General features: G+C 37.6%; 1 protein-coding gene across 3 annotated transcripts in view; it reads right to left on the bottom strand.

The window, feature by feature from the left end:
- Positions 1-1,179: 1,179 nt before the first annotated feature.
- LOC126236900 (lysine--tRNA ligase) overlaps positions 1,180-20,865 on the bottom strand; it is a 69,071-nt gene continuing 49,385 nt past the window's right edge. For all 3 annotated transcript variants that reach the window (XM_049946546.1, XM_049946545.1, XM_049946547.1), the window contains exons 9-10: positions 8,194-8,337; positions 1,180-2,132 (exon numbers count right to left, since the gene is read on the bottom strand). In XM_049946546.1, coding sequence (XP_049802503.1) covers positions 2,058-2,132; positions 8,194-8,337 — 219 coding nt within the window. In that variant the 3' untranslated portion in view covers positions 1,180-2,057. The remainder of the gene's footprint in view (positions 2,133-8,193; positions 8,338-20,865) is intronic.

The raw sequence follows: 20,865 nt of genomic DNA, 5'->3' as shown, positions 1-20,865 counted from the left end.
CTGTAACACTCCGATTCCTTGCTACAGGAGAAGGTTAGGTTAGGTCAGGTCAGGTCAGGTCTCCAATCTTCGTGATCTATTTTTGTGTTCAGCGTGCCTCACGTTGTAAAGCGCCTCATCAGCTTCATACATCTCTATTAATTTTGTAGTTGTCGGCACACACCAATTGTATTTACTGGCAACATTTATAAAAGCACTACAGACGACAGAATGCTGCAGCGATGCTAGCGCTCCATGTGGTAACATGTCACATTGCAGTGAACAGAAGATCAGCAACTTCTTTGATCAAATCTACAGTGAGACCCTAGATTTGATCAAATATTGGATGACATTTGACAAAGTTCCCTATTACACCATCAAATATCTTTGACAAAGATATTGGACAAAGATATTTGACAAAGAAATATGATAGTGTAATACCGGTCTTAGTCTGGGAGGTTTTGAGCGATGACACCCAGCATCCATTTAGTTCCCACCTTGTCCAAGACCTAAATCCTGTGGCGGACTATGAACACAGGCTAGGGTTTTCCCGGTGGTTCCTGTGATGTACCTGGCAGTATATGTACAATATGTCATTATCCAAATTAATATGTGCTGCAGGCCCATCATAAAGAAAATCAATTCAAACACTTCCAGCTTGGTTTGCCTTATTTTATATTGGACCAATGTGCTCTTTTCATTCTTTTGATAATGATAAACAGTCAAATGGTGTTGAAGTGCTGTCAAGGAATGCTTTCACATTCACAGTTCCTTGGAAATAGTGCACAGGAAGTAGTAATCAGTTGATCACAATCCCTGTTTAACACTTTCGGGTGGGAGGCGGGGGGTTAGTTGTGCCAAAACACAGCTGAATATAATGCATCTTGTCATTTTCCCACCTGCCTTTGACAAAATGATGTGTTGTTTCACTATATTTATGGCAATCATGATCTTTAAAACATTTTTTAAGTTTCATGTTTAACTCTGCCCACACTTGTGCAATATCAGAGAAGTTAGCAATATGTTAGATGTCCTGCAAACAACTATAGCTGAAATTCACAGTACACTGTGTGAACAAATAGCCAATAATAATACCTAGATTTTACATTTTAAGTTTTCATTTTCTGACAGGCACACTTATCGATACATTATGAAGATGATTAGTGGGACAGACAGGATCTCAAAAAGAAAACAAACATATGAGATTTGAAAAGTTATTTCTTTGCCATTTCCAATTAGGTTTCCTCTGACTCTGGATAATTTTGACCTCAATTGACCACTTTCTTTTTCAATACGAAAAAGCTACAGTTCCATCAACAAGAATTTGCTGCTGCCTGGCAAGTAGCAAAACATTATTACGGTAAGTAAAAACAGTGAGCACCGTTCTTAACAAACAACAAGATAAAACCATGCTCTCTTTCTTCTAAGTGACAGGAAGCATGCACAACACACTGCTGTGTGTTTCGTTGACACTTGCAGAATAAGGCAAATAATTAGTTACTTTCATCTCTCTCTCTCTCTCTCTCTCTCTCTCTCTCACACACACACACACACACACACACACACACACACACACACACACACACACACACACGTCTACCCATTTAACTTGGGCAATGAAGAAAGATTCACACCTTACATTATTTTCTAAAATTTTACAAAATTCACTTGCATCAATTGCATTCATTTCCAACTGCAGCCTCCAACATGGTAATTAGGAAACTAAAAATAAATAAAATCAGAAACTGCCCCCTTAACACTGGAGAAAAAACAGTGCTAAAGGTCAACAACTGAGTTTCATTACTTCTGCCTCTTAAAAATACTCCATATTTTTCTCACATGTTCACGTGTTCAATTACTGGCTTACTACGGCCAGGGCAGCAGCACAATAAAACATAAAATTGCATGTGTCAAAATAGTCTTGCCAATGGGGATTTGTGGTCAATAACTGTCATTGAATTGAAGCAGAAATTGCACACCCCACAACATGAGTATCTCATGTGATTTCACACGTATCCAGAAGCAACAGTGTGGACTCTGTATCCTTGTAAGTTCATCTCCCGAAAAATGGAACCTGGTCATTGCTTAATTTCATCATTCTCTTTGCCCTTATTAGGATCATCTGGTTTCATAGCTGGGAAGAACAGAACTTCCTGGAACACATGAAAAACAAAATTAATTTTTCAGTTGTTTTATATATTTTACTGAGAGCCTCAAAGGAATTTTAATGTAACAGAAGTGTTACACACATTCTTATAGTATAAATTTCAACAATATTTTTATCTGACAAAATATTTTTCAAAAATACATATAAACAGAATTCAGAAATTGCTGTTGTGCAACACTAAATTCAGATCAAATAAATGAGGTTCAATGTTGATAAAATTAGCAAGAAACACACTTGATAACAACATTAAATCAGATATCAACAGGATTATCGCATGTCATCTGCAGATTTTAATCATACAATAAATTTACTATTGATGTTTTTATGTAGTAAAATAAGCAACATAAAGTACACCTTGCAACCTTCCCCACTGTCAAAAAAAGATCTGACTGGAAATAATATTGGGCATGTTACGATGTAATTGAGAGAGAGGAGGGGGGGATAAATTTACAAATGGTTTACTGTTTAGCACAATCACATATAATTTTAACAAGAAATTATTGGTTTTGGCTGTCACTGGCCATCTTCAGATCTGAAGAAGAAGCAATAATTATTCCCAAGTACACTGAAAAAAAAAAAAAAAGAAGCTGAAGCCACAATGCCGATTTCTTGCTCTTTTATGAATATTCCTTGAAATGAATGTTGAAACACCTACCAGTTTGTCACGTGCGTTTTCTTGTGAGTAAGCTACTGCTTCACTCATATGATTTCAATATGACTGGTGATGGCCAAATCTTTCTATTTCTTGCTGAAAATATATTTGATTGTGGAAGACATGAAAAAACATCTTAAAAGTACTGTAACAATTACTGTTGTCTTAGCTGGGTAATTGGTTAAGGGGTATTTTTGTAGTGGTAGTATTAGCATTTTCCTTTCTCTGAAAATGTTTTTAAGCACCAGGATTAAATAAATAATAAATACATATATTTATTACCATCAAAATAATGTGGCTGTATGGCTTATGTTAGCTTCCTAGATAACAGGCTGTAATGGCAAATAATAAATAAACATAAAATCACTGCTGCCTGCACCAGGACTGGACTGTCATACTTTACACTAAGGAAAAGGCCAAAAAGGCTTTTGTGCTTGACAAGGTCTCCCACAAGTCCATGACATGAAGTAGGGGACTGCCTGTAGGAGCGAGGTACAGTGAGGACTGTGTATGCCCCGGAACCGCTATGGTAGCTGTGTAGGTCCAACAGGAACCCTGAAAAGTGACAGCTAATGGGGCTCTGGTGAAGCTACGATGGGCCCAGCAAGCCAGTAGTGGATTATGATTTCTGCTTTCAAAAATAGAACAGGACTCAGAAAGGATGGATTTAATCGACGGCGAACTGGCTATAAACAAGGACTAAGATTTGGAACATTAAATATACAAATATTGACTGGAAAGGTGGTGGAGATCGTAGACATGATGGAAAGAAGGAAGTTAGACCTACTGGGGTTAGCTGAAACAAAATGGAAAGGAGAAGGAAGAAGAGAACTGAGGAAAGGCTACCAACTGTACTGGAGTGGAAATAAGGAGGGAAGGAGAAATGGAGTTGGAATAGTAATAAGAGATGGATGAAAAGAGGAAGTGAAGAGAATAAGTGATAGGATGATTAAGACCAAATATCACTCAAGAGGACAATCATAGAGATAACACAAGTGTATGTGCCGCAGGTGGATTGCACTTCTGAGGAGAAGAAAGAGTTTGAAGAGGAAATGCAGAAGCAGATGGGAAGGAAGAATATGATAGTAATGGGAGATTTAAATGCACATGTTGGAAGAGAAAGACAAGGCTGCGACAGTGTGCTTGGACCAGAGGGTTGGGGCTGCCAAAATGAGGAAGGTGGAAGACTATTGGAGTTTTGTCAAAGGAATGGCTTGCTGGTTGGGAACTCTTGGTTCAGGAAAAGAGAAAGCCACAAGATTACCTGGTACAGTCACGACTCGAAGAGGTAGTCGATAGTTGATTATTTCCTGTACGATAGTGAGATGAATAGGGACATCATTGACATTAAGGTAATACCATCAGAGGCCTTGGATAGCGACCCCAGTTTACTGATGATGAACCTGAGAAGGACTAAGGATAATAAAGAAACAGAAAACCAGGAAAGACGTATAAGGGTATGGAAGTTGAAGGAGAAAGAAAGTAGGCTACAATACCCACAAGTAGTAAAGGAAAGCATCCCAAAGGATGAACCAAAAACAGTAGAAGAGGAATGGGGTAGATTCAAGGCAACATTAGTAAGTGGGGCAGAAGCAATATGTGGGAGGACAAGCAACAAAAAGAGATGGAAAGAAACACCCTGGTGGAATCATAAAAAAAAGGATATAGTACAGAAGAAGAATACAGCCTTTAGGGTATGGTTCCAGAAGAGAACAGTAGAGACAAGGAAAGAGTATCAGGCAAGCGAGAAAGAAGCAAAAAGATTGGATGGAACAGTGGACCAGAATGATGGAGCGGGATAGTGAAGGTTCAAAAAAGGTGTTATATGGGTTGATTAAAAGTAAGAGGAAGAACGGTACGACAGATTATACTCGAATGGTGAACCAAAGTGGACAAGATGTAGAGAATAAGGAGGAACTCAAGAATATGTGGAAGCAGTATTTTGAAGAACTCCTGAACTCGAATGGAGACCTGGATGAGGAGGAAAAAGCCGAGGAGAAAAAAAGGAGTAACAGCAAATAGAAAAAGACATTAGATGGGGAGAAGTGGAATTGGCATTGGGCAAGATGAAGGGAGGGAAGTCACCAGGTCTGGATGACCTAAGTGTAGAGATGGTGAGAGCAGCAGGACAGGTGGGGGGGATACAATGGTTATATTGAGAAATTAAAATTGTGTGGAGACAGAAGATGATCCCAGAAGACTGGAAAAAGGGAACAATTGTCCAGATCTTTAAGAAGGTAAATAGAAAAGACTGCAAGAACCATCATTGAGTCACTGTGCAAAGATTTTTGAGAAAATTTTGGAAGCACAAATTTGGGCAAAATTAGAAGGAAGAATGAGAGAAGAGCAACATGGCTTCAGGTCAGGAAGGTCCACGGTGAATCTAATTTTTGCTGTAAGACAACTGCAGGAACAGCACTATGAATATGGAATAGATCTACTGATGACCTTCGTGGACACTGAAGAAGCATATGATAGTGTACGTAGAAGCAAAGTGTGGAAAGCCCTGGAAAACAGAGGAGTAGCAAAACGTTATTTGGAGGATAAGGGAAATGTACCATGGAAGTGTGAGCTGTGTGAAAGTGGGAGGAGAGAGATCAGCTTGGATTGAACAGAGGAATGGCTTGAGGCAGGGAAGTGCACTTTCACCATTACTCTTCATTGTAGTGATGGATGATATGAGTACAGTAGCACAAGTAACTGGTGAAAGGAAGATGAAAGCTATGGTGTTTGCAGATGATCTGATGATATGGGGGAATAAGGAGGAGGAAGTACAAGAGCAGTTGGGCGTATGGGAACGAACAGTACAAGAATATGGGATGAAATTTAGTATAAGTAAGAGTGAGATGATTATCACAACAAGAAAGAAGGAGAGAGGAACAATGGGAATAACAATTGGTGGGGAACGATTGAGGAGAGTGGAGTGTTTCAAGTACCTAGGAAGCCTGATACAGGAAGATGGAGAAAATGACAGAGAAATAAACGAGCAGGGGAGAAAAGCAGAAGCATCTCGGAAAAGTGTCGAAAGCCTGATATGGAGCAAGGATGTATCGCAAATCAGTAAAAAGTACAAGCTTGTGAGATGAAATTCTTGAGAAACAGTATTGTAGTGACAAAGATAGAGATGTTAAGAAATGAGAGGATCAGAGAGTTAATGAAGGTGGAACCATTACAGGAGGAGATACAGAAATAAAAAATGAGATGGTATGGACACATTAAGAGAATGGAGGAGAAGAGGATACCCAGGAGGATTCGCAAGATGAAACTGGATGGAAAGAGACCAAGAGGAAGACCGAGAGACAGATGGCTGAAAGGAGTAGAGGAATGCGTCTAGAAGAAAGGAGAAGACTAGACCAAGGGGAAGACGGAGAGATGGTGGCAAGACAGAAGATGATGTTCCATACAGACCTGGCCAGAGGTTGGAAACTGTCCAAGATGGTGGTGATGATGAAGGTACATTTATAAGATAGAAATTACAATTAAGAGATTTTTTTGTTTGGCAACTAGTAGATCACAGACACCTGGCATTGGCAATTAGGTGACATGGTCAATTTGATTTCAAAGTACTGCCAACTGTGAATATGCATCAGGCTTTGAGATGTTTTCTGAGCACGATACATGCACACTTACGTATTATACATTGGTGACTACAGATTTAGGTGGCTGCACAAAGGACCAACTGTACAAAGTAGCTGATCTTAAGATTAGCACAATAAATGAACTTGAATTGAGCTGAACTCCCAAATTTGTGTTGTGCAACTTAAGTTTTACTTTATTTTTTCCTCTCATTTATGTTTTATTGCGGCAGTATAATTCTGCAGTAGTGGTATACATAATATTCTTTGTTAGACAATCAGTTTTTAGCAGTCAAAATTCTAAAAATTTAATTGAAAGCTACAACACTGAAAAATTCCTGGTTTTTTCCTGATTGTCCCGGGACATATACACCCTGCAGAATACTATGTTAGATGGGAATGAGAGCATTTTATGCTTTCTGTCTGGTCACGTAAGAAGCTCGCAGTAACGCTGGAGTTTTGCCGAATATTATTTCATTTTCTTTAAAAAATTAAATGACATTCAAAGCTATATTGTTTCTTTGCTCATCTCTATTTACGTCTGAACTGCACTCTATTGACGTCTGAACTGAAACTGCTCACAGCAATTGCAGGTTAGCTGGACTGTTGGCTGGCCAGTGCTGTCCAAGTTTAATGCACCGGTAAAGCTGTTGTCCTACATTATCGCTCAGTCTATGTCCGTGTAACACAACATACAACATATCTTTATGGTCGTACTTCAATGTACTGCTCACTGCTTGGCTTTCGCTCCACATGAAACGAAATCCAATGAAATTCAAGGAAATGCAGAAGAATACATGTTACGTCAGATTTATTCTTATTATTAACGGAGTACAGTACTGTTGCATGACAATGACAGAAAATGGATGATCATGTTACAAGCCACATAATGTGAAATCAAAATTTTGATACAGACATCTACTGAACAGGGTATTGATGAGATTTGGGAGCAAATGCCTACTGAACAGGGTATTCATGAGATTTGGGAGCAAATGCCTCCCACACTCACTTTATATTTGCAGTGTGGTGAGTAGTGATCTATCATGTACAGTTCATGAACATTGTTCCATCCTTATATACATATTTTCTGTGCTGCATTTTCCATTGATGTAGTTTTATGTTATAGTATGGGTTTAGTATGTTGGCAAAGGATGTACATATGACAATTCTTACACTGCAGATATCCACAAGAATGCAAGAGAAAAGAGGGAAGGCCTGACATTACAGAATGTACTTAAGACGTTCTGTTAACTGTACCACATGTACAGATACTGTTAAAATTATATCTCCGACATAAACAGCAAAAGAACAAGTAAGTCTGGAACTGACTCGCAGAAAGGCTGAGCAAAAATTTAATCTAATATGACTGGACTTTGTGTATCATCAGACTGATAGATAGCTTCTGAAATATTTTGTGCTGCGATTTTTCAGTTGGCACATTCACATAGGACAAGCAATATTTTATAACAAGATTTTCAGTTCACTTAACGTGAACCGCTCTGCATGAAGCGTTTATATGGTATTATTCAACTAGAATCAAAGAAATGCAGTCAAGGTAACTGTATTTACCACAAAGGTACAATGTGTTATTGCATTACAAAAAATATTAGGCACAGCATTCTACTCCATTTTTGTGAACAACATATTAGCTTTGAAATCCTCTGAAAGATGCCCTTGCAAACAACTGGTACTGCATATGTGGCAGGTAAATGCTCCTTCCACTATGAGATTTTATGTTGAACTTCTCTAAGAATGCTATTGAGAACTGAGAGACGCTAACTACCAAATTGAAGATGGTGTTTTTTTATCAATTTACAAACCTTTATATTGTTTGAATCGGTCAAGAACATTGTAAGTCTGTCAATTCCCATTCCCCATCCAGCCGTTGGAGGCAAACCATACTCAAGTGCTGTGCAGAAGTTTTCATCTATAAGCTGAGCTTCATCATCACCAGCAGCTTTGTCCTGCAAACAAAAGAAATTACTAGAAATAAAGATAATAAATAAAAACAGCACATTTTTGCTGCACATGATAAATTGGGGTTAAATATTTTACACTCTAATCAAATGACTGCTTAATATTCTGTTCAAAATTACTTTTGGATTCATACTTCAGCTAGAGCACATGGGACTGCCACAGTCCATTCGGAACACGCACACACACACACACACACACACACACACACACACACACACACACAGTCTTACATTTCATTTAGCTTGCTCTAATTCTCACGCTATTTAGTGGATAACATAAAACAGCACCAGTGTCTTCTGGATAGCTGCACTATGTTTCAATTTTATTTTGTTTTATGACAGCAAAAATATAAGACAATACTCAAAAAGTTTATGAAAATACATTTCCTGATGACATTACTGACTGACACTTCCTGGCAGATTGAAACTGCGCACTGAACTGGGACTCGAACCTGAGACCTTTGCATTTAGTGGGGAATGTCTTCTATAGATTGAGCTATCAAAGCACAACTCATGACACGTCCTTCCTTCCAAATTTCACAGACGTTCTCCTGCATAACTTGCATGACTAGCAGTCCTGGAATAAAATGTAATGTCAAGGATAGATTACCCAGAACCTACAATATTGTTCCCGGAATGAATTTTCACTCTGCACTGACTTGAAACTTTCTGTGGCAGATTAAAAAAGTATGCAGATCAAAAAAGTATGCTGCAGCAGACTCTAAGCTACATATTCCACTGCAGAGTGAAAATTAATTCTCTAAATAATTTCCTAATGTGTGTCTAAGCCATTTACCCACCTTATCCTATCTTCCAGGAGTGCTAGTCCCACAAAGTATGCAGAAGATCATCTGTGAAGTTTGGAAGGTAAGAGAACCTGTACTGTCAGAAGTACACGAAGAAGAAGAAGAATCCCAGACTGAGTCAAGATGTATGTGAAGAAGCAGTTACTTGTGTAAAATATGCTAACAAAGAATTATGGCTAGTGGTAATCTAGTCTCTTAGATAATTATGGGAATTACTTTTTATCTGATTTATTTATGTACACATCTACTGCTCCTCCTCTTACATAACTTAACTGCTGTTTTATATAATAAGGGGAACTTTCTTTAATGAGCATCACCCATAACATACAATTCGCATAACGAACAAAATAAATTGTAAAAAATGACTGACTTAGCAAGCGATGTTTTACATAACGAGTAACGACGATTTATTGTGATGTCACCAGTGGTCTGCACGCGACGGGGGAATGTTCAACAATATGAACACCTTTCACCGCTGGCAGTGGCATATGAACAATGTCTTTAGTATGTACTACTGTCTGGGTTAGCGCACTTCCTGCTACCATCTTAGTGCTGCTTGTGGTCACACATTTTTCTAAACTTGGGTTCACAGTGTTTTTATGTACAAATTTTAATAACTTTTGTAGAAGTGTCCTTGAAGATAAATGTGCAAGAAGACGACCATAAGAGAAAGAAAATGACCTTAGAAATGAATGTAAAATCAATGAAAAAGCCAAAAGTGGTGTGAGCATTGCTGATTTAGCATGCATATAGAATCTGTCTATATCATCTATTTGCACTAACAAAAAGAACAAGATTAAGGAGACAAATTCTTCAAAGGGAGTGATGGGAGTATCTAAACAACAGTTTTGTATTCTGGACAATGTCGAAAGGTTGCTCCTTATATGCATAAATGGAAAGCAACTGCAAGGCAACACTATTAACAAAAATACCATTTGTGAGAAGGCGAGAATGATTTTCACCGACCTCATTAAGAAGACACCAGGATCATCAGTGACTGAAGAAGTGTTTAAGGGAAGCTGTGGATGGTTTGAGAAGTTTACGAGAAGAACCGGCATGTACAGTGTTGTGAGGTACAATGAAGCAGCCTGCTCCAACACAAAGGCAGCAGAGAAATTCATCAGCAACTTCAAGATGTTTGTAAATTCTGAGGGTTATCTGCTGCAACAGGTTTTTAATTGTGACGAGATGGGGCTATTCTGGGAAAAAAAATGTCGAAGTGTATATTTATAACAGCAGAGGAGAATGTATTGCCTGATCACAAGCCAATGAAAGACTGGCTCAAACTGCTATTCTGTACCAACACAAGCAGCAATTTGAAAATTAAACTGCTGCTTTTTACCATTCGGAAACTCCACGAGCTTTCAAGAAGAGTAAAGTCCAGATGAGCACGTTAAATGTGATGCGGAGGTCCAATAACAAGGTTTGGGTTGCATGTATCTTTTTTGCTATGGACCAGCAGATTATTTACAACTTTAAGAAGCTCTACACTAAGGCACTCTCTGGGCATTGCTTTGAGTTGACTGAAGCTACAAAGGAGAGTTAATACATCACTCAATTTAGACTCTTACAGTAGTAATCATAGCGAGAGACAATGGAGGTGCGAACTAAGATGCATGAATTGCCGCTAGAGAAGTACCTGCCAGCCACACACTTGAAATAATCCACACTCGCACCTCCTGACAGGGCCAATACTCATATATCAGTACAATCAGCAACCATAAAAAGGTGGTGCCAGGTATAGATAATTGAAGTAATTAAAACATGGTAAAATTTTCCATTGTATTAATTATCTTTTGTGTTCTTTGTTACACGAAACGAAGAATATTGCCAAGAGAAAGAGAGGATGGATTACAAAAGAAAGATATGCAAGGACAAAGCATAAAATTTGCATAGGAAGTACCAGAAAGAGAAACTGTGAAACCCATTGAGAAGGCAGGAAAATTCTAACTTATAGCTTGCATGGTGTGCCTCACTCATATTTAGTAGTAGTAGTAGTAGTAGTAGTACCACTACCTCTCCCCTTCCATCCCAAAAATTGGAGCATTTTAACTGTAGTAAAATAGTGTATTTACTAAAAATCATTTTTGACTGATAATTTTGAGGAAGCGTAAGAGTGACAATAATGAGTTGCAGTGTATGTTCGCAACATGTAACAGGATAATTTAGAACATTTTCTCAGAATAATTAAGAAAGGGATATTCATTTTAAAGTTTTACAATTAGTAAATCACAAGGACAAAAATGGATACAGCAAATAAAAGCACTGTTGACAATTCAGTAATTAATGTACAAGCACAAAATGTCACCACGACTAATGCGACGGCAAATGATAGTGTGAACATGTAAGGAGTTGGACAAAAATCGCTTGTTTTACTTAAGCTCAATTATAATTGAGGATAGTAATGTTGTGATTAATGACATGACTTTATTTATAGTAGACAAAATAAATTTGCGAATATCACTGGGAAGCATGTTTTCACATGAGGCTCGTGAAGGGTGCGGTGCTGCAGATTCTAGTAGATCTAAAATTTCTGCATTGAGCGAAATGGACCTGAATGTAATCAGATACAATTCAGTAGGTGTCCTAAATTATATCCCAACAGTGATACAACTTATGCAAGGATGATGAAAACTCTTAATGATTTTAGGAACAAACTAACACAAAAACTTAATGAACTAACACAAAAAATTTAATGAACTAACACAAAAACTTTAATGAACTAACACAAAAACTTTAATGAACTAACACCAAAATTTAATAAGTTAAAAAAAAAAAAAGTTGCACACTGACCTGTCAAATGGTTTAACATGCAAGTTGTCTGAAATGGAAAAAGAATTAAAACTCGAGTTATTCACAGATTTGTTTCAGGAAATGGATACGTTACGTAAAAAGGCACAGGACGAAATGGGTGGTGTTAATGGAAACATTTGATTCCACCAGTCTGCCTTGACCCATGACATAACAGTGCTGTGGTGTGTGACATCACTATGGCACGGAGTTTTTGAGTTGGTTGTGTTAGTAGAGGTCATATTGTTAAATCTGATGGTGCCCTCTGGCGGTCAATGTTGACATGCTGAGTTTAGCTTGTGGTATTGGGATTTGAGTTTTGATTGTCATTGTGCTAATGTGGTTTTGAGGTTAGATAGTTGGTGTGATAACCAAGGTCGTGGAAGTGTTTTCGGTGAGTCATTAAGGTTTTTTTTTTTTGTTATGCGTTTGATGTTTTTGTTAGGTCTGATTAGTTTGGTGTTTACTGTGCAGAAAGAAGTCTAACTTTCTTACTATTTTGTTAGGTCTGGATATGAAAGTGAAATTCACGAGTGTATCATTATGTACTGAGATGGGTGATGATATGACATCTATCATACAGTTTCTGCAGATGTTTGGTCGAATTGCTGAATATGTTAGGTGTCACGTTTTGTGGCAACAACATGAGGTTAACAAGAGTTCTGGCAGATCGGACCAAGGACATGTATATGTGTCATATTGTGTGTGTGTGTGTGTGTGTGTGTGTGTGTGTGTGTGTGTGTGGCCAACCTAGATGATATTGCTGGAGGCTTTTGTTGGCAAGTAATTTTTGTTTTGGTTTTATTCTATAGTAATTGTGATGTTTTGTGTGTTTTATATTTATGGTAGGTCAGTTGTGTTTTAATTGATGTAGTGAATATGGAGTATCTGATTCTGAGGTTTTGGTTCAATTTTTCAGAGTTGTAGGTATTGGTTTTTTGGTATCAGTAGCTGCGATTGAGCTATATATGTGTAGCGGAAAGCTGTAATTTAAATTTTTTTTCAATATTATTTGTTTTGGAGTGGTAAGAAGATTTTTTTTTAATTATTGCATATTCAACTTGTCCCTATCCTAAATCATCAATTTTCTGCAGCTGTCCCGTTAGTTTCATTTTATAGACGATATTGTCTCATTTTTTGCTCGCAATTGTTGTCGTTTGTATGTAGTGATGTCATTGCCACCATTTTGCACACGCTGGAAGTGGTCGTTACCGCCATATTGATGGCATCATTGGTCAAAGCGGATAGGTGGAATTGGGCACTTTTGTATTGTTAAAGGCAGGTAAGCTGAAAAACGTAAGTAACACAAAGATTACAATCCAAGGTACTCAGTCAGAAATTTACACAAAAGTGTGAATGAGAAGCAAGATACTATTACAAAGTTACAAACCACATCACGGTGTATATGCAGTGTATATGCACACTTTTCCGTGTGCAGTGACAGTGTATTCTCTGCTGGAACTGTAAAATTTATCAATCCTTTGAATGGTTGAGGTTTTATACACCGGCGTAAAACTTCCTGACACTTTAGGAAACGAAACACAGGGGGGAGTTCGAATTATACCAAGCACAGCATGTTAGTTTCTGAAGCATGGAAACTGAGATTGTAAAGTGCTTTTGTAAGCCATTCATGCCACATGTTCTTGCCAGCCAATGACAGCAGATATTCAGAGCATAGGACATGTGATGTAGTCAGCCAATAGCAACATCACTTAAGTAGAGCAAACACACAAATAGGAAAAGTTAATGGTGTACATTAATACACATATGTAGTTACAAGACAAGCTAAGCTTTCACATATTATACTGGTCCTTTTTGCATGTGTTATGGTTTAAGATACATCATACATCAATGTGCTAGTAAAATTTTAAATAATAATGTGAATGTCTGGTCTTCTGGGCTCAAAATTCTTCTAAGTGGCTGGTCCTCAAAGTGTTAAGTTTTAAATGAGAATCAAACACTTTGGGATTTAAGAAATTCATCGCACACTCTCACATGTAACATAATTCATCTTGCATAGGAGGAAATTTATTTTGAAATTAACGCTTTTCAAACAATCATTCACAATACTTTTGCACGGCCTGTTCAAAATAGGTTCTTTTCAGCAGTTGCCACAGAGCGCCAGAAAACAGGCATGCCCAGTTATGACGACGGAGGAAGCCCGTATGTTTGTTTGCATAAAGCATTAAGAGATCTTACATTATGTCATGAAGAAACAAGACATCAGAGGGTACTCCTCGAACATCGGATTTTCGTAAACCATACCAAAGAGCAGAATTCGACTTTTAAGTGCACATTCATATGACTAGATTCACAATGAAATAGGCCCCACAACCTGATATTAACCTTTTCAGTGTAGTTTTCAACATGCAAATTTTCTTGGAATGCCAGTACTGTATTATTCATGTTTGGTTCATTATTATGGCATAATGCCATATGCGCCAGAAGATGAACACCTGCACTTGAAATTCCGTGAACAGCTGAAACTAGCCAATAGTGTGGAATGAAACATTCCATTTCAAATAAATTGAGTGCCTCAGCAGAAAAGATTAATATAAGCCAAATTTCTTTAGCAAACCGTCAAAATAACTTCTTTGTCCTGCAAGGTGATTAAGGCTTGACTGTCAAAAATGTGGAAATAAAATCAGAAAACTGAAACAGGTATTTTAGCCTTCCATAATTATGTGAATGTATTTTTATTCACATGATAGCTTCCACCCACAGAAATCTGTTTTGTTTTCATTTGAATTGAGAACTGTAAACGAAGTGGAAACAGCAAAATCACTGCACATAAACTGGGATCACGTGGAGACTATTATTTGTGAGGAAAATGCACCAACTGTAACCACCAAGTCTCTTTCTTTTCTCTTCAAGTGGAAATTGCTGCACAGAAGAATAGCCAGGTGGTGTCTTTACTTGCATGAACTCAGTTTCAATGTAGTGTACATCAAAGGCAAACAAAACACAATTGCTGATACTTGGTTGCGGCTACCGTGATAGTTAAATGAATTTTTGGAACATACCTAACAGAATTTTGAAATTCTGCATCCTATTTATGCAAGACAAAACACACCAATCATATTATGTAAAAACGAGCAATAGCCCAAAGCAATTGCAAGAAGAAGATTCACACTGGAAAAAGACAAAGACTCAAACTTGAAGGAGATGATGTTAATAACATAAACATGTTTTATACTATTTATAAAGGAGTACTGTCTCACCGGCGTACACCTAACCAAGAATGGTAGTGCATATGTTTACCTGAAAAGTTTATAGATGAATTCATTCTTTACAATCACAATGTATGGAGTCATTATGGTGTTTCTAAATGCACCGATAAGGTAACCACGTACTGCTACTACCCCAAAATGCGTCACTAAATTCTCCACATAATTCGAAAATGTATTACCTGTCAGAAGACCACAAATGCTTCAGCAAATCAAAATTAATTATGGGGAGGGGGGGGGGGAGATTAATACAGAAACCAAACTGTATTGTGATGTACAATAAATTATGAAAGATGTGGTCAGAGCTGATCAATATCTTTTGTATAGTGGGCAACAATTCGGCGCTGCCACTGTGGAGGCAACTGAGGCAATCTGACCTAAAAAATGAGCAATGAGCACCTACTAAGGATCAACCTGGTCAAGTGTCAGGGAACATGAAAGAACTTTCCATTCCAAGTTCCATCAGCATCAGATACTGGTAAGTGCAGCGACATTCAAATAAGGAAGAGACACTGATTTTGCTTGCTTCTTACAAAAATTGCCTGGAACTGCAACAACGACCAAGGTGCAGCAGTCCATATGCATTGTGTTAAGTGTGTACCGGCTTATGTGATGTTTTTTCCAGGTATGTTAAGTTGTATGCATTGAGGTCAGTGACTGCCAGTTCTATTATTAGAAGAATTACAGACAAATCTCCCGAGAGTAGGAAAGCTGCAGATACTGTTAACTGACAACAGAAGAAACTGTTAACTTATAATGCGTCATCATACTTCACAGGTAATAGATGAAAGGAATTCACGATCACAAATATAATAGAACACATACTGCTATCACAAATCCAGCCTGAAGCAAACCCATAGGAAGGGTGTTTAAAGAATTTAATAAATTTATGTGCTTATACAAACCACAGAAACACACACAATGCGTCAAGTTCATCTCGCCATTTCAGCAAATCTTTAATAACCTGCCACACAGCTGTACTTTGACGGTTTTACACTAACTGAATTAATGTTTGAGAAATGAGAAATGGACAAGTGGTAAAAAACACTGCCTAAAGTACCCAAGGGAGATATGTCATTTGAAGAAAAAATATGCCAAGCCTTGATTGATTTAGGAGAAAAGGCCGAGCGAGAAAAAAGTCTTACGACAAGAGATTAGGGGACACTGCACAATTCCATATAGGACAAGAAGTTTTGTTGCAAATGTACCCTAAGTCTATCAAATATGGAAAACTTCACCACAAGTGGCAACTCTTATACACTGGCCCATTTGTAACTACACACATCCCTCATCCAGGATAATATAGACTAGTTTATCCTATCAGTTGAAAGCACAAGGGCCCTTAAAAACATAAGGATGTAAAGAAATTTGTATGCTGAAAGGGTTTGACAAAACATTAAGCCAACTGATGAAGTAGTTGTGCTTAAGTACAGTGAAAATATTTCACTGTAAATTATGAATGATGTAAATTAGTTTTAGGATAAGTTTCTCTCTTGTTATTTATAAGTGTGTAATTAGAAATACGATACATTATTAGTAATTTAAGATTTTGTTCACTGACTGAAGGATGTTGGGAATTAAGTAATAAGCTGAATTTAATCGCAAAGATACATAATTCACTACAAAAAGTAAACACACATTCCAACAGCAAACTGATGAATGTGGTAGGGAGAACTAAATGATGTAGCATTACAACAAGAGGTACCATGGAAGCGCTGTAGAATCTGAATCCCAGGACAGTGACCTTGGCACATGTGCGAAAGCAAAATGAATCCAACATGCTGATTAATGCACCAGACTGTCTGCTGACATTAGTGTCTGTTACCCATGTAGAATAGAGGTGAAAGATAATGAATATAAATTTATTACTACAAATAAATATAAATTGACTACAAAACTAAATACCGAGATCTACACTATAACAATAAAAATAATGTATGAAAATAAAATGAACTAACTATGGAAAGATCTCTACACACTAAGTCACTATTCACAATATATACACAAAAATCTACATTCTGGTTATATATAAAATAAACAAAGTCCTATAGTATAGCAAATCTGTATATACCATGAACGAATGAAGAATTCTAGGGATATGCTCATGCTCTGAATAAGCTACGGGAGGGGGTAATGATACTGTGCCTAGCCAGGAAGATACCAATTAATTTCATGTGCACTCATTGTACGACTATGGAAGAGACGCAAAAGGTAAGTCGAAGCCATAGATACGCTGTCAATATTTGTGCTCTCACAAAAATGGGTTGAATTCTGAGAAACTGTCAGAAAATAATGAACTAAAAACATTTGCATACTAAATGAAAAAGGTAGATAAAAAAAAATAGTGTCCAGTACTTTGAGTCTGTCAAATGTGTCAGCAGGGTATTATGATGTCTTACTCGCAGTACTCTACCTACCATTAAGTGGTCTGCAGTCACTATGTGGTTCGAGACATGTTGTAGGCTATGTTAGTGTGTCTTATTGTAGAGAACAATCAACTCTGGGTACTGCATCATGGTGTTTTACCTTCTTCCAAACACAGATTCACTTATGTGTTTACTGATATTGTGCTGTTTATATGTACAAATAGTGTAGCACATTTAAATCTTCTCCCTTCAACCACTTGTTGGGAATGGAAGCCTACTACTCAACAAGTGAAATGGACATAGCTGCGAGCTTGTGCCTGGTATGTTGTTAAATATCCACAGAGCAGAGGGTCCTCTGATAAGATGTTCGGCAGACTTTCCCAGCATCAGACGGACACATGTACCCTTGCACCTTGGAAGACCGGCAGTGGAAGGCCCGGCAGTGGAAGGCCCTGCACAGTCTGCACACATGACATGGAGGAGCATGTGCTATGTTCGGTGGATGAAACCAGACACTAGTGTGCGACAATTAGCAGCAGCAGAGGGCATGTCATACTCACTTATCTGGGGGAGGAGGATACTTCATGAACAATTGCTGTATCCATATCATTTGCAGCATGTTCATGCTCTAAGGCCACACATTTAAAGCGTGTTCATGCTCTACGGCCACAGGATCATCATGGCAGATGGCGGTTCTGTCAATGGCTGTAGCAAAAGTGTGGCGCAGATTCACTGTTCACATCCAAGATTTTATTTACCAATGAAGCAGGGTTCACAAGATATGATGACGTGAATTCCTATAACCATCATGTATGGGAAGATGTAAATCCCCAAGCAATTCAGGAAAAGGGCATCAACACTGATTCTCAATCAACATATAGGTACGCGTACTAGGTGATAGATTAAGAGGGTCATAAGTGCTATCACAATGGTTATCAGCAGTGTACTATCAGGACTTTCTCATTAAAGTATTGCCTACCTTTCTGGGGGGTTGTGCCATTGCAGCAACGAATACAAATGTGGTTCATGCTTGATGGTGCACCAGCACACTTTCACCAAAATTTGTGTGGACATTTAATGCAGATATTTCAGAACTGCTGGACTGGTCGGGGTGGGGGACACCTTAGCCTGTTTTTTCCCCAGATCTACATTCCCTACAGTTTTGGTTATGGGAACACTTCAAGGAACTGGCCTATGCTGTGTCTAAGACAGGAAGTATGCATTTACAAACCTATGTTTATTGGAATTATTTTTCTTGTTTCGGTGAGTACTACCACGTCTCAAAGTATTTGATACTTTTTTTTTTTTCTTCAACACACTGTGTATGTTGTAAGTGTGAATGATATGCTGGTTGGCCTTCAAGCAACTACGTACTTAGTTTCTAAGTTAGTATTAAGTTTTTTAACAGGGAATGATGCAAGGACATGCTCCAGTAATGAGGAGAAAGAATTTAAGTAGCTGGTACCTAAAGAAATGGGCCACACCGCAATATGAGTAATTGTTATTCACATATATATGTGAATGTTGAGAGAGAGAGAGAGAGAGAGAGAGAGAGAGAGAGAGAAAATTTTACATGATCATAGCTTATCTGAATGTCCTTCCACTAACATTTCTTTTGACACAACTTTCACAGCACAGCATTTACATATATACATATTACAGTGCACAGGAACTGTATCTCACAGTGAAAAGTATACATCAAGTACAATGAGGTACAATCATTACAGGTACTTTTAAGCAAATGACATTAATAAACTTGTATGACACAATGATGCAAGAATTTTATCTAAAGTGCTACCAAATGTCGCAAAACACAAAGAAGCATTCACAGATAATTTTCTCAATTATTGTGTGGTGTGTAAATGATGGATTTCAGCAGGAGATAATGGATGCTTCTTCCCATTCCTTATCATAACTCCCTGTAGATTGGTAGATGACCTCTTGGTAGAACAGAGAGGCGTGGCTAAGTGTGATTATGTGTGAGAGGAGTTGCTAAGAGGTTCATTAATAGCATCAGATTGCAATTATGTTTATTGTTTTTTCAGTCCTAACATGTAAAAGGTTTTAAAATTATTCATGCAAACAAAGATTATGTCATTGTTTAAAAGTTAAAGGGAGTACTAGATCATTATAAAAGTTGTGAACATAAATGATTTATTAATGGTGAGGATTAATATGAAATAATTTGTCATTGAAATGTTGCTTTATGAATTCTGAAGGTGAAAATGGCTTCTTCAATGTTATTCACTTGTACTTAAATATCGTTATGCAAACATAGAAAGTGATGTGACAAATTCATGCATATACATGTAAATAAGTAAAATGTATTAGACCTGGCTTCTCCATCACAGCATCAGACTTTTTGAACACACACACACACACACACACACACACACACACACACACACAGCAGTGTGCACTTATCCGTGTTACCCTCCAGACCCCATAATGATGTGCAGTTCATCATCATCTACAAAGTTATAGCCCAAAGGCTGGACTCTTCTCTATAGTTGCACCAATGTTACTGCAAGGCAAGGCACATGCACAGCGAACATCACTTAACGTTTGGAGATGTGTTCATGCAAACTATGAGCGGCGGTTATACCTCAATAATGGAGCAAAAGACTAATTCAAACATGCCCTTTGTTGAGTAATGATCTCTCAGAAACTGAACCTTTAAAGGTTTATAAATTTCATGTAAATTACTTGTAATATAAATAAAGATAATGCATGCAGGGGATAAATAAGAAATAAACTCTGCCACAAATATAAAGGGATTTGATCCCCAGCCAGGCCAAAAAGTAGTTTAAGAGATACTTTATATAAAATTTGATTATTTATGTTACATATGTTTGTAAAATACACCACTACCGTATGCTGCTGTCCAGTAATCATGGACAACACAGATACAGTTGTGATAGATTTTATTTTGGTTTAGCTGCAAAGTATATGTCATTTAATAAGTACTGGAACACTGTGTTGGGCAAAAATGCAATGTAAACATGCCTGCGTCAAAAAGAGATGTGCAAAAAGAAAGAGGAACATATACTGTATTGTAATGTTTCCTTAAGCTGGTATCACATTTTTCACTCTTCAATTATCTGTCATTTCCCATCCATGACTCTGGGGTGGAGTATTGTGTGTATGTCAGACTACAACATGTATTTGTGTTAAAAGTTTTCACAATACATCTTCTGGAAAAAGTGTCAGTTTCTCATGTTTCATATTTTTCTTCATGGACGAAGAGGTAAATATCACTCTGTTCAAAGGAGAGTTAATATATCACTGAATTTACACTGTTACAATGGTAACTGCAGCGAGAGGCTG

The sequence above is a fragment of the Schistocerca nitens genome, chromosome 2, assembly GCF_023898315.1.
Source record: "Schistocerca nitens isolate TAMUIC-IGC-003100 chromosome 2, iqSchNite1.1, whole genome shotgun sequence".
Taxonomy (NCBI): Eukaryota; Metazoa; Arthropoda; class Insecta; order Orthoptera; family Acrididae; genus Schistocerca; species Schistocerca nitens.
This window is presented reverse-complemented; position numbering and strand designations above follow the sequence as displayed.